The sequence below is a fragment of the Gymnodraco acuticeps genome, unplaced genomic scaffold (assembly GCF_902827175.1).
Source record: "Gymnodraco acuticeps unplaced genomic scaffold, fGymAcu1.1, whole genome shotgun sequence".
NCBI classification, from domain to species: domain Eukaryota; kingdom Metazoa; phylum Chordata; class Actinopteri; order Perciformes; family Bathydraconidae; genus Gymnodraco; species Gymnodraco acuticeps.
Genome location: NW_022989803.1, coordinates 172,773 through 188,156, shown reverse-complemented (window position 1 = coordinate 188,156; position 15,384 = coordinate 172,773). Strand labels below are relative to the sequence as shown.

Here is a 15,384-nt window from a genome sequence, read left to right as displayed (position 1 = left end):
GCATTCCATTAACACCATGTCCAGGGCTTGTTTAGAGTGATATTACAGAGAGCAGCTTGACAATGAATATGAATGAGGGGGTAAACACAGAGCTGCTTTTTGTTTTGACTCGAGGCCCGGGTCAGATGACTGTGCCTGTGGAAGTCTAATGGAAGAAATGCAGCCCTTTATATTCAAAGGATGACATCAGCTGGGACATCGTTCGTGCTCTCCAGAGCAAGAATGAGCCTTTTCTCACACTGCTAAACACAATGCAGCAACACAAACACACACATGTACCTACAGTTCTTCTGCGAACACGCACAAAAAAAAACACACACACACTTCTAGACAGATACAACCCCCTGTATAACCACTCAGACACACACATGTCAATTGCCAGTCATTTATTGTGCATGTGCTGTAAACTAACAACAAATCCCCAACCCCCTCTTCTCTTGTGTTGTTTTTCCAGACCCTTCCCATTTCTGGAGTCTCCACAACTAGAGTTTCTAACACCAGCTGAAGAGATAGCTGCTCCTCCGAAAGAGGACGAGATCCCACCACCGGCTCAAGCTGTGGAGAAGACAACTGAGATCCCCCCTCTGAACCTTGAGAAGAAGCCAGTGGATCTCCCTGAACCTTTAAAGAAGCCAGTGGATTTTCCTGAACCTTTAAAGAAGCCAGTGGATCTCCCTGAACCTTTAAAGAAGCCAGTGGATCTCCCTGAACCTTTAAAGAAGCCAGTGGATCTTCCTGAACCTTTAAAGAAGCCAGTGGATCTCCCTGAACCTTTAAAGAAGCCAGTGGATCTTCCTGAACCTTTAAAGAAGCCAGTGGATCTCCCTGAACCTTTAAAGAAGCCAGTGGATCTTCCTGAACCTTTAAAGAAGCCAGTGGATCTCCCTGAACCTTTAAAGAAGCCAGTGGATCTTCCTGAACCTTTAAAGAAGCCAGTGGATCTTCCTGAACCTTTCAAGAAGCCAGTGGATCTCCCTGAACCTTTAAAGAAGCCAGTGGATCTCCCTGAACCTTTAAAGAAGCCAGTGGATCTTCCTGAACCTTTAAAGAAGCCAGTGGATCTTCCTGAACCTTTAAAGAAGCCAGTGGATCTCCCTGAACCTTTAAAGAAGCCAGTGGATCTTCCTGAACCTTTAAAGAAGCCAGTGGATCTTCCTGAACCTTTCAAGAAGCCAGTGGATCTCCCTGAACCTTTCAAGAAGCCAGTGGATCTTCCTGAACCTTTAAATAAGCCAGTAGAGCTCCCAGAACCAATACAGCTTACAAAAGTAAATCTCCAACAAGAGGCAAAGAAAGTAGAGCTCTCAGAAGAAACGAGGAAAGTAGAGCTCTCAGAAGAAACGAGGAAAGTAGAGCTCTCAGAAGAAACGAGGAAAGTAGAGCTCTCTGAACCAACCAAGAAAGACGAAGAGCCTCCAAAAGAGCTCCCTGAGCCTAAAAGTGAGCCAGTTACTTCAGAAATAGCTAAGGAGCCAGCTGAACTTGAAGAACCAATAAAGCCCATAGAAGAGCTGCCAAAGCCAACGAAATATGAGGACCCAGAACCAACAAAGACTGCAACGGAGCCACCAAAACCAGAAAAGAAGCTGATCAGTGAGCTGCCAGCAGAGGAGCTAGTGGAAGACCTGGCGGAGATCCTACCTGAGGAGCCAATAAAAGTGCCAGCTGAAGAAACAACAGCCACAGAGGCCGTCCAGGATCCTGCTGAGGAGCCGCAGGACAGTGGGTAAGTGCTTTTGTTAATCATGGGATTAACACATAATGAATTACGATGAGTGTTTCCAAAAGTATTTCTTTTAACAGCAAACAAAAGCAACTTCCACTCATTGTCCCACTGCAGAGTTTTCAGTGTAAGCCTACTTTGTGGAGCAATGTTTCCCTACAAGGCTGCTGCCAAGGGACTGTTCTCTTTACTAACTCTGGATTTAAAAAACATGTCCTTGTAATCTTCAATCGACTGAAATCTAAGGATTAACCCCTTTACAACAACATGTTTAAGGGGAGACTGGTCATTTGTGGTTTACTGAGTTCATACAGGAAACCAGACATGAAAATGATTTATAAATGCCTTTTTAGACCCGATAGCTTTCCTAAAACGTATAATAACATTTCCATTACGGTGATTTATCCGAGGCATTTTATTGCAGCAAACCTACTGTATTTGTGAAAAGGAGGACTCTTAGGGGGCCATGTGCTTTACAGCTCAGCAGCTCTGCCTGTCACACATTAAAATGGATTTCCACACGCTTTCAGAGTACCCTCGGTGGCTTTGTTTGGCTTTCATACACCTCGAGGGCGTCTGGTCGCTTGTTGCTGTCTGCAGCGATTTACCAGTGTCTGCTTGGATGAATGAGACGCAGTAAAACCCTTAACGTTATTCAAACTGATGACTAGGATACATATACATACTTAACCAGTGTGGACCTTCATGTGGGCATTCAATATTTATTCAAGCATTTTAAAAGCTCTGGGTAGACCATCTGAACAAATTGTGCAAGGATATGTTGTGAAAGTGTTTTTCCACTGTTTTAACTATGTGAGGAATGTCTTTTGGGATACACTATTGAAGTCAAATCATTGCTGCTGATTTATTTCCACTTGAGCTTCAGCCTTTCTTAGTTATCTGTCTTAATTGTCACTCTCTGCTGCTGTTTGTGGAATGACCAGGAGCCGTCACACATGCCAGAGTAGCACTTGCTGCCTGTCAGTCACAACACTTGTCCCATCACTGCTGTTGGAGACATAGAGGCTTGTCCTAGGGAGGAGGTGTGACAGCGCTATTTCCATAGGTTTCATCAATATATAAAGTTACACTTGGTACCAGAGTTAGAATTGTGACTGCCTGGTCAATGATGTGTGTGTGTGTGTGTGTGTGTGTGTGAGCGTGTACGTGTGTGAGTGTGTACATATGGTTTTTCCCCGCCCCTAGAGGCTGTCCTAGCTGTCAGTCCTGCTCAGTCTGTGCGGCTTTGTGAACTGAAGCCTGTAGTGGGAGGAATTTCGGGCAGGCACTCAGCCCCACTGAAGTCATTTTCACAGACCAGACAGAGTGGAACAAAAGCCAGAGTAAAGAGAAACACTGGAGCATGTGCTGCGGCGTGAGTGTGTGTGACAGAGTCAGTCAGAAGCACAGGCAGAGGACAGAAGGACTGAGACGTACACCCTTTGGCTCTGCTGTTTCTGAGTTCAGAGAAGTCTTTTCCATCAGTTACTTTTAAAACAGCCCTGAAGGCGTGTGTTGGATTCCTCAATGGCTGAACTCTGGGTAAGTTGACAAGAAGTAGGTGCCCTATTTTCTTTGGCGTTCTTGTGTAAGTCCCTCCAGGTGGATGCAACAGATGGTCTGTAGGTAACTATAGTGCTAATTACGCTCTGTCTCTGCTGACCTCACCACATGAGAGGAGGGGAGAGAAACATAGAAAGACCAAGAGGCAGAAGGCAGGAAAAGAAGGAAAAAAGTTGTGAAATGTACCCTGTACTTTAAAAACAATGTAACAGGTTAGAGCATGTTGATGATTCAATGTTGGCGAGACATGCCAGTGTCGAGTACTTATCCTCTGTTAGACTACTGTGTGAGTGTTCAAAAAAGTTATCATAGACTTTTAATTTAAAGAGTAGAATTATTATGGGCATTGCAGAAAATGTTAAGGGAGACTGCTGTGTGACATGCTAATGCCCCATAATACTTTTTGTATAGATGTTACACAACTAGTTCTAATAAAATCTTCTTTAAAGCCATTTCTTCGGTTGAATCACTTTGGGTATGACTGTGACTACTCAGCTTGGTATGTAGGATATTTCTCATCCATGTTTTTAAAGTAAAAGGAAGTAGGATGTGCTATGGCCCACACTGTACTGTAAATAGACTAGTTGCCATGGCAATTGTAGGCTCATGCGGTTCTCCTGCCATACGTGAAGTAGTAAAATCTGTCATTCAACCACACTCTACTGACTTTATGTAATATTCAATCTATGTTGTGGAAGAAGATAATTTGTTTATTATTTAGGAAATACGCGTTTTCAATATATACAATATGTTCTTGATTGTGCAGCGTGTGTGTGTTTGAGGGGACAGTATGAGTTATCTGATGGCTGCACGACAGAAATGGTCCTCATTGTTGCAGCGCTAGAAAAAGCTGTTTTTATTTACAACTCTGTTTATACTCTGTTTACCATTAAACACCCTGCCTGGACTTATTGTCTCTTAGGTCCAGCTGTTTCCTGTAGATTTCGCTAACTGGTGTGTGTTCAATACAGTACAATCAAAGTCCCTTTTGTTTACTCAATGGTCATGAAGGATGAGGTTAGAGAACCAGGTTTGTTATCTGGACTGTGACAGAAAATGACGTCTATGTATCACTGGACTAACCTTCTGAAGAACTGTTCATAAATCTGACTCACCAACAGTACAACACCCTGTATTGCTTTCTGGTGTTGATGCCAACAAAACTGCACTGATGTGAAAACTGCACATGTGCTCCCCCTCACACACTGTTTCAGGAAGAATATAAGTTGGAAAGCTTCTGCTGTTAACCTCAGTGGATCAGCTGTCATTATCCCCACATACAACTCACTGAACCAGTACATACTATGCACTTGTGTCCAGGATAATCTTATTTTCTGCCAATTCTCTCTTCCCCTATGCGCTTGATTTATCTTTCTATCTGCTCCATAGCAGTTTGTGTCCATCTTTGGAGGCAGCAGCGAGTCTTATGACGGTTTGCTCAGACTGTGTTGTGACTTGGTTATTTCTATTTCCAGGGTGCATGTGCCAAGTTGGCCACAGATGCTGACATATGTATAGCTTTGGCCTGCTGGTGTAAGTCACCGACTGCAGATTCGTAATGAGAGGAATGGGACCAAATAAAAATTCATGTATGGATTTGTAGGACATTTTCTTTTCATGCAACCATCCTGGAGCGTTTAGAAAATTATGTAGTTTTAAGATGGGATGATGGGAAACAGACTTGTGTAAGATGTAAACTTTACCTTGCTACGCCCTTAAGAAAAGCACACACGCTCATTAAATGTTATTAAGTTCTGACTTTACTGGAGAGAGAGATGGAGGATAACAGAGCTCAGTTTCAGTGTGAAATGAGCTGGAGAGACGTTTGGAAAATTGCAGCTCAGCGGCAGCAGCCGACCTGATGCCTCACTCCTGTAAATGTGTTTTAGTTGATGGAGGTTTTGTGAAGCTCTGCAGAAGAGGCTACTGGGGTATTTTTAGAGCTAAACAGGAGGCATGCCCCAAGTGGGGAACAGCTGCATGGGCGTCCATCGCATTGCCTGTCAGATTAGAGAGCCTACCACTCCTGATAAGACCAGCCTGGATCCGGGCCAAATCCACTCCACCAGGTGGCCGATGATGACAGAGCCAGACATCTCCATGCAGGCTACTTCACTGCAGGGCACGTACAGCAAGCAAGGGAAACATGGATTTCCATGTAAAGGGACTAATGACAGGGGTTACATGTCATTTAAACGACAAAGTGTTCTTAGGATGTTTGTGGAGAGCATTGTATCTTTGAAGATACTTGTTGGGGAAATATTTTTCTAGGCCCATACCTTTGACCCAGTTGATCAGTTTATACTGCCCTCACTGAGCACCTGCAACCTTGGGCTGCTGTGTTCTCTGTGTTTTGTCTCCCTGTTCCTGCCTGTTGGCGTCAGCTGATAGAGGTGTTATAGTGCTTTATCTTGTTATGCACTATGTTGATTATTCTCTCAGAACTAGCTAAATACATGGGTCTGGGGTAGAGATCTTCAGAATTGGTTTGGCAACCGCCGTGTCACCTGGTGGTGGCAGCAGCACATGTCTTGTCAGTTCTCCGGCCGTTAACTCCAAATAAACCATCAGTGTTTGCCATTACAGTTCCAGCTCTCCCTGTGTCTCTCTGAGTTTTGTCTCCATTGCTTAAGAAGTTTCCAACACATTACTACTAGCTTTAGGTGCATAGTGCTACATGTTTCTCTACTGTCTGCCTTGGTTCATTTCCCTAGAGGGATATGCAGTGTGTTGTCAGCGGGCTTTCCAAATCTCCATACTTGGCCCTCTTGTTTCGGCCTCTCTGTTGATGTTTTGCGTTCCCCTGCAGGTCCTCCCTCACTGAGCAGGCAGAGAGAGGTGACCGTGCCCCTGCGTCTCCCCAACCTCCTGCATCCGAAAACCACTTCCTGCCCGCCCTCCCTCATCACCTCCAAGACACCACAGAGTTCCCCACTCCTCCTCCCACACCCCCGGAGAGACACTCACCTGAAGGAACTCCACCTGCTTCTCCCTGCTTTCCTCCCCCTCCTCCTCCAGCCCTTGCCTCCCCTCCTGTAGCTCCTGTTTCCCAGAGTGAGGACCCTTGCCCTGCCTCTGAACCCTGCCACCCTCCTTTAAGGTATGAACATGAGCTCTGCCTGACTGTCAGCTGACTGTACTTTTCTGTGTTTAAAAATGTGTGTCCAATGTGTTTCTTTTATGACCCTGCTCTGCTTTGTTTGTAATGCCTCACATACGATTTGTCCCGTGTTAATTATAGTCCCTTTAGCCTGTTTGACGAAAAGTAGCCATGTCCTTATCCTTTCAAGCCCAATTCAGGTCAAATTACAGCATTAAATGGACATCTGGCACACTGAATAACCTGTTTGATGTACTCAGGGCTTCAGAACAGAGAGAGAGTTTACTGGAAATGCAATCACCCATTATGTTCCCTTTTTTTTGTTTCTTAAAGAAATAGTTTGTCATTCTAGGAGCTTATGTTTATTTTTTGCAGAGATGGTTGATATCATTCTCAAATTCTACATGGGAAATGCTAGGGCTTACAGGTGTTTAGCTTAGTTTAACATTTGGACACTTTTCTGTGTGGATGATACAAACATGATTTACATTTAAGTGAGTTTAAGGTAGCTGGAAGGTGGATGTAATCAGACAGAGCATTGCCATTCATGTCTACTTCAGGAACTCATAGTAAACAGGATTTTCTATGTATGAACTCAGTGGTTGAAAACTCACATGTATAATTGTGGTGTGTTATTGGTATAGCAAAAGCATCAGGCTGAAATGTTTACTTGTAGATGTTTTTAACATTACAGCATTAAGTATAGCACTTACACACCCACAACCACACAATATGTATTGGCATTTAAGCTGCTTGTGTATTACACTAGTGACTCATAACACTGATGCTGACATTTAAATGTTCTTATTATTTTGCTATCCACACAGCTTCCCTTCTCATAATAATCAACATTCCTCGAAAATCACACCAGGCTTTGCAATTTATCTCAAATACCTACTTTTAAAGAGGGAATGACTCAGCCACTTTGACAGTGCTTGCACTGTCAGTTACAACCAGCAGAGGGTGTTCTCCCTTCAGAGTGCAGTGTTCATGTTGTACGGCCAGCCTGTGTTTGCACCCTGCTGTATGAATGCTGCAGGTATAAGAAAGCAACACAGGGACACACACCTGCTCTCATGTATCTTCCTTAGCCTCAGTGTTGGATGGAAACAACTGTTTGGTTTCTGTGTAGATCATACATATTTTGCTTTTGACTTGATACTCTTTGGCTTTCTATTTGCCTCTGTTTCTAAGAGAACACCAGCATTTTGAGAAGGCAAGGCCAGCACATTTTTGTTATATTATTTATGATATCAGAGAGGACTGTTAGGTAGCGGTTAAAGAGGGGGAAGGGGGGGGGGCTTTCTGACTGGATTTCACACATTACTCTTGTTGCCTGCAGACACACAGGACCAGCTATGCCAAAACATGTGCAGGTGTTAATGGTTTCACTCTTGTTTAATTGTTTTAGAACAAAGCTACATGCAAAACAATGAGCAGTATAACATCACATTTTTACCATTAATAACGTAATGCATTTCCCGTGGAGCTCCTTGATGATTCATGGTATTAGATTATCTTCTTCAAGGGCCCTTCAGCTGGGCAAATGCTTGCCAGCATACGTCCTTGAATCCTCTTTCTAGTTGAAAATTGGCCCTTTTAAAATGTGATAATCAAAACGTTAGTCATCCAAAAACAAACACATACAAAGTGCTGAGTGATTAATTAAGAGTTGCATGAGTAAATTAAATCCCTTTTTATGAGATAAAAAACAACTCAAGGTTCTCCTCTGATGTTGATAATGATTCTTAATTATTCATCTATTAGTAACTCCCACACATTTTGAACTCATGCTTTCAGTCATGAACAAAGCTAACAATTGAGGAGCACATCAGATCTGGCTAGATTCACCTTTAAAAAATCAGCTCAACCCATATCCTTAATTGTGATTATGTATACAGCATTCTCTGTCTTATATTTGACAGTACATATAAACCAATGCATTTTAAATATTTAACAAACTAACTCTCTTGACTTGTGCTTGTGACAAACATGTTCTCATTATTATCTCATCTACAACACATGTCAGTGATTAAGATAATTTGTTGATGGGTATCATAAGGTTTCCAATTTAAGTTCCCTGATTACTCCATTGATCTATTATCATCGACTTTGTAGATACAAAGAGAAACAATATCACATGATTTAAAAATGTATTATTAGGATGTACTTTGAATTAGAGATGCCAGCGATTATTCGATTTTTCTAATATTCGTTACAGTCTCCATAATCGAAAATTATTTTTAAAATTCGATTTTATTTATATATTTTTTTATTATTATTTATGTTTTTCTTTTTTTTCCTGGCTTAGTTTCAACCAAAATATATCGGTCGGCGAATAATCGATTAATATTCGCCAGGGCTGTCCGATTTTCGAATTTGATCATGGTCAGTTTCTGGCATCCCTGCTTTGAATGCACACAGATGACGTTTAAGAGTGAATGTTTTTGAGAAACAGCCTCTGGGAATTCATCCCCTCTGGGATTGTTTATGGGAGCGATGCAGCCTTTTCTTGGCAAACAAGGAACAAAGCTCCAGGCTCTTACTCTGCCTGATCATCAGATGTTCAGAACTGATCACGGCCCAGGGTGTTGTCATAGATATCTATAATACAAATATCTATAATACAGATAACTATAAATAACCAGGATTACTTAAAACATGTATTTAAACAGTATGCAACTTGCAGAGCTTTTTTAACCACCCACAAAGACCTGTGGATAGATCTTGTGATTGCAGTAGCGTGCAATATTTGTCTTGCTTTTGTTGTTTAAATGATCTCAGATATTTGAGTTTAGCAGTGCCGAATTAAGGGGCATACTGTCTGTTTTCGTAGTTTAATTGGAGACTTTACCAGTGATTCAGACTCATAATTTAAATGTCTCGACTATCACAACTCATGTTTTACTTGAACAGTACTGAATATTGAGGTTATATTATTTTGTCTACGGAAATGCTTTGCCAATCTTTCCACTAAGCTTCAATCCACACCCACTACACCACAAATGGTTCCATCACATTCTGCTCAGTAGCATGCACTGTTATATTCAATCCCCCTTGCAGGCTACACATATTTTAAATCTAGTGATTCTGATTCCTTTGGAGCGCTGTTATGAATCTTTCAGAAATAACTGCCACAGCCATCTCTTCCAGTGCCTGAGTTCGTTGAATTTTTTATTTCTTACTTTTCTTCAGTCTGCAGTTGGAACAGCAGTGCAAGGCCAGACTCTTAAAGTAGCGACACAGAGAGGATGTTATTGTCAGCCATACAATAGGGTAGGAATTTGTACTTCACACTTACATTCTTTGCTGCCCTAGATACATCTTTGGGTTGGTATGGGGGTGGTGATGGCAGAAGAAATCAATATTTTTAGGGGTGTATGTTGGGCGTTGTGAGTGGGCAGCTATTTACTTGTCCCCTTGGGCTGTAAAACATCGACCAACAGGCCCATCCGAGACTAGAACACATCGATATTCTTTGTGAACACAAGTTAATGGACTCCATGTTTACATGAAAACACTGCCCCTTTTTAAACGAGTTGTTAGTCTAGGCATGATCACTGGGTTTAGTGTTCTACATGTTACAGTGGAGATTCTGTGTCTTTAGGCCACAGGCGGAGACACTTCACCTGAAACCTGTGTACAGAAAGTTTGTGCGACTTCAATTGCTCCAGGCTGGATCTGCTATTGTGGCGAGGCCTCATTCCCTCACTTTCCCATGAGTGTACAATGGATTAATTCTTCTCATATTTCCAATGCCTCTCTTTCCCATCGTTCCTTGACTTATGATGGGAAATTTGAAGAACCTGCTCTTATTTCCATCCCACAGGACGCATTCCCTGCCCCTGTCCCACACACACAGCCGACAGAATAAATAAAAGGAAAAATTGCACAACATGTCTAGACAGAATATCATTATTGCTCTTCTGGTCTTTGATACAATTCATGGTTTGATGAGAGTGCCAGTAAATTAGATCACCAACCATGCACGCTGTCCAGGGATTTAATCCCAGAGACTGAATTCATTTAGAAATGTAGCATATGTTCATATCTCTTAAGCCACGAATGACACCTCTGAATTAAGCTTTTATGCTCAAATGTGTGCTTATGTCTAACATGTTGATGTGTTATCATAATTCTCCTTTAACATGTAATATAGGATTTTAAAGTTGGAGTTATTTTGGTCTAATATTGTCTGTTTTGTGAATGCAGGCTGGTAGAAAGACTTGCTTGAATGAAAGAGAACATAATAGGGTCAGATTTGAATAGTACACACCAATACTCGTTTCTCAGAGTCTATTGTTTACCTCAGGCTTCACTCTGGTTGGCCACGCTGAGTGCTGGAAGCTTCCATTGTGTGAAAAGGAGGCACACACATGACATTTTCACTGGGCAAGTCACTGGGTGAGAGATGGGGGAAGACAGGCAGGCTGGCCATGTACTGTTGCCATAGGAGGGTGTCAGAAGGGGGCCGACAATGTGAAAGAGAAAGCCCCTGCTCGTCAGTGGGGTTTTTGGGGGGTCTGCTATTCTTTGGCTCGTGGTAGCGGATGAGAAAAAAGCTGCTTGTCTTTTTAAAGGCACAGGAGGCTGGAGTCAGGGGAGAGAGTGGAGGGGGGAGGAGGCAGTGAGAGCAGCAACACAGCTCAGCAATATCAGAAGCAAAACACAGAGGAGGTACCTCATGCAAGACGGCAAGAAAGCAGGATTGTTATTTCATCCTTTTTGTTTTGGATTATTCTCTTTTTGGCATTTTTGCTCTTAGGGATTGCATTCCTTCTGGTGTTGCATCATTTTACCACCAAATGAGGAATATTCCGGGAAGCAGCACCGGCTCAGGGATGCTGTGCAGACAGTGAGGAGCCTTTAATCATCCGCTGCTTTGCTCCTGATGTGAGCGACTCATCCTCTGCACTGCAGCACAGCAACGCTCAGCCGCCGCTCACCTCCACGGACGCAGGCTGCCTGCCTCCTCGGCAACAACAGCGACAGGAGAGGTTGTTTTGGAGGGAAGGGGGGAGGAGGAGGGTGGATGTGGAGGGTGGCTGGAAAACAGGAGCAGGCAGGGGGGGCAGAGCTAGGTGAGAATGGGAGCCAACGAGTCCATGGATCAAGGAGAGACCCCCTCTCTCTCTCAAGAACACATGTGAGTGTGACTCCACCGCCTCAGTGTTCTGTCGGTAAACATGCAGAGGTGTGATCAAAAACAAGAAAATCACTTCATTTAACAAAAGGTCAAAAGGCAGCTCCAAGTGCTTCCTCTTTTCTGTCATGTTTATTTAATCATGGCTTTAAATTGGCCGTCCATGCAACATATTTTTCATTGTGCATGCAGGGGGATTTCTTATGCAGAATGCAGTCACCTGTGAGTAAAAGTCTGCTCGCCATGTTGTTATATACTGTTGCAGGATGAAGCCCGACACATATCTCTTCTTCAGTGTTTAATACATCTTTTGCGTCCCCATCTATATCTTTCCATGCAAACACCCATAAAATCCACTTAATTCCAATTTGACGTACTGAGCACGTCATTGTTGTTGTGTGCTTTTGTGATGTAAATAGTACGGATGAGACAATGTGAGCATGTGCACAGACACATGTGCTTGAGTGTGCCTCGGATACAGTACTGTGTGTGTTTGAGAAAGATGGTAGTGCTTCAGCAGAGCCTGTGGGAACCAGAATCAGGCGATGAGTGCAGGAGGAGCCGCTGGGAGGCAGGTGGGGAGATGTTTTGTTCTGTGTGATGGAGGACAGGACTATAGAAGCAAGACTAGTGTTGAAATAGAACGCGCTGTGTGGGGGGTGGAAGAAGATAACTCAGGAATAACTGTGGATCAGAGAAAGAGTTAGAGAGGGAGTGAGACCGAGCAAGAGTGCTCCACTTTGCTGTTTTATTTATATCTCAGACATACCACTGCACAGGGGGAGAAGAATCAGGGGAAGCAGAGGAGAGGGATAAGGGGGAAAGAGTGACTGTATGTGTGTGTGTGCTGTATTGCAGACATTAATGATTTATAGCATAATACATAAGTCATTTTTCTTCTCCAAGCTCTGATAAATTCAGAACTCAGAGGACGGAGTACTGGTTAAACTCCCTTAGTTGTGCAACAAAGGCAAAAGCAGTTATAGTATATAAAGCATTCGCACATCAACATGTTAGGCACCAAACCAAAATAAATGAGTGCTTAAAGGTGGGGTAGGTAAGTTTGAGAAACCGGCTCGAGATACACTTTTTGTTATGTTTCATGGAATGCTCTTAACATCCCGATAGCAATGAATATCTTAAGTGCTTTGACAAAAAATCCATTAAAAAAATGTCATCTGTGGAAGTCGTAGTACTGTAAAAAGCACGACCAATCATTTTAGCCGGCCCGGCTAAAATAACTGGATGGCCTACCTGCCTGTCAGCCTTCCATCTGTGCGCAAACTTATCTCGTTCCCTCATTGGTCATGTGCGCGTTCGTGTGTGTTGGAGGAGGGGCTCTGTAAGGAAGTAGCAGATTTCTTCCGGCTGTGTATTTTCAAATTCTAGCGCACTCGAGCTGGTTTCTCCAAAATTACCTACCCCACCTTTAAGCAAATTCATTTCCATTATATTCTGAAATCTTAAACTAGTGAGAACTTTGTTTTGTGTCTGCATTGGTGAGGGTTGGGATATTACTGAATGAACCCAGCATCTGATCTCATTTTTTAAATGGATATTGTAACCCCCTCCTTGCTGGTGCTCTGTCTCACAGACCTGGCCTGTTGTTGGTTAGTGAGCCATCTGCTTGTGAAGTCTCAGATTAGGCTCACTGAGGTATTACACATGGACATAATCTTAGTCTGACACTCTGTTCTCTCAATTGCTTCTTTGTTTTGAGACTGATTGGATTTTAAAGGGACACCAGATTTGAGAGCTGACATCAGTCTGGATGGAGCTCAGCTGAGAGACTCTGTTTATATGACCTGCAGAAGCCGGTGCAGAGTGATTCTCCATAAGATTTCATTTCCTGAAGTTGAAGAACACAAGAGCCACTATGTGCTCTTTTTCCATTACAACGTTTTCCCCCTGCATGCTGGCTCACCACATCACATGTGTGGAGAAACTGGACAGGCTCTTGTAAAATAAAAATAGGTTGTGATGTTTCACTATGATGTCATGCTTTAGATTCAGACACTCCACGGGATTGAAGCACAGGAGCTCCCTCTGTTGGTGTCTTTAGTTCCAGTTCATACACTGGTTATGGTGTCATGAGGGACAGACTCTTGGTATAGCCTGTTATATATCATATGATTTTACTCTCTTCCTTATTTAAAAAAAAATATATATATATACATTTACAGTTACTATCATAGAATGAACATTTTTGGTGTAAAATGTTTAGTTCCAGGTATTTTCATGTTTATACTGCAAAACAATGTTTCTTTCTAGGATAGAAAACTTGTATTTATACACTAAAATAGGGGTTAAAACTCCCACCTAAACCCCCTTAAATCAGCAGTTATTTTATCTTTTCAACCCCAACAGTAGTAAAAGTGTTACTTTATTTATTAAGTGGAAATTATGTTGGTTAATTTATAAATCCTAGTTCAGTCGGTGACATACATGTATGATAAGGCAAAGCATGTGAACAATTAATAGTGTATTGAATTGCTACATAGACCATTTTACTTAACTGCTTTTTTTTGTTGCTTTTTTTGTTGTTGCTTTTTGTCTGACAGACAATCAGTAGATCCTTTAATGCCCAAAATGATATCATAAGATCACAAATCAACATGATATAGAAAGCTCCCAAGAAATGAAGAGATATCATGTTGGTTCTTGGATGATTGTAGAAATGGAGCAACAAAGAGGGTGCCAGGCAATTAAAGGGACAGTAGCATTGGAACGGAAAAAAAAGATAGATGATTGGAGTGCAGATGGAGAGAGTTTTGATGAAGATGGTGCAGCTAATCCATTGAGGCTAATCACACAGCTGCTTTGAGCTAATCACATTTAGTCCCTCCTAAATTCTGTAATCAAATCTTTACAAAGAGCAGATAAGTGCTTGCTTTGCATATCCAACACCTTAATTTTTGGGAAGAATGTATATAGATATATCTATATACATATATATATATATATATATCTATATATATATATAGCAGGTGGTGTTAGGTTTTCTTGTCAGTGTAGCCCAGTTCCACTTCTTCCCCGGGGATGGCGCTGGCTCTCCCTCCAGCACAGTGAAAGCTGTTTCGACAGGCCGAGTTATATTTTAGACACGTCTGGCTGTCTGAAGTGCAGCGTCTCCCTGCCCCGCTCACGCTGCAGAGATCCTGTCTCCAGGCAGTCATCTCCGCCTGTGAGAGGCTGCTACTCACTGCTGCTCTCTTTGTTTCTATTCGCCCCCATACCCTGACTGCTCACCCACTCAGCGCTGCTTTTCCTCTTTCTATTTATTGTCTGCATCCAGAACAGACAAAAGCTGCTGATAAACCACAGGAGATATTCCGAGATTGATTTTATTCAACCTTTTCATTCACTCATTTCATTGTATGATTTGTTTTAAATGAATACCAAATATCAATATCAAGCATTGTGAGAGGAACAAAAAAGGTAGAATAAACACTATTTTTTCTTGCTTTCACCAAAATGATATTCATGAATAATGCTTATGCAGCAGCGACTTGCGTCATTTTCAATGTGCATTTATTTGTTTTCAATATCATATAACACGTCACTGTACCACGTGAGGCAAGCCTCAGTGTGTGTGTGTTAGACTGTGAGCCTCCAACGTGTTTCCTGCCAGCGTGGAACATATGGCGGCGGGAGCAACCTTCTGTTACCATAGCAACACAGTGTTGCAGTCACGTGAAAGATATCCTCTGCAAGGACGGAACGTTGAAATTAGACCCAATTTCCTTATTATATCACTGTATTAAGTTCTATTTACAATCATCCTATGAACAAATTATATATATATATATTTACATTTGAATACCACACATTACAACTAAATCTCCAGAGAGCTGA

The 15,384-nt window shown here is 42.3% G+C and overlaps 1 protein-coding gene across 7 annotated transcripts in view; it reads left to right on the top strand.

Annotated features, from left to right (window-relative positions):
* Positions 1-15,384, top strand: part of LOC117552951 — a 36,593-nt gene that overhangs the window by 4,855 nt on the left and 16,354 nt on the right. For 6 of the 7 annotated variants that reach the window (XM_034226683.1, XM_034226716.1, XM_034226709.1 and 3 more), the window contains exons 2-3: positions 455-1,726; positions 6,096-6,386. In XM_034226683.1, the coding sequence (XP_034082574.1) occupies positions 455-1,726; positions 6,096-6,386 (1,563 nt within the window). The remainder of the gene's footprint in view (positions 1-454; positions 1,727-6,095; positions 6,387-15,384) is intronic. The other variant, XM_034226722.1, reaches the window with a different exon arrangement.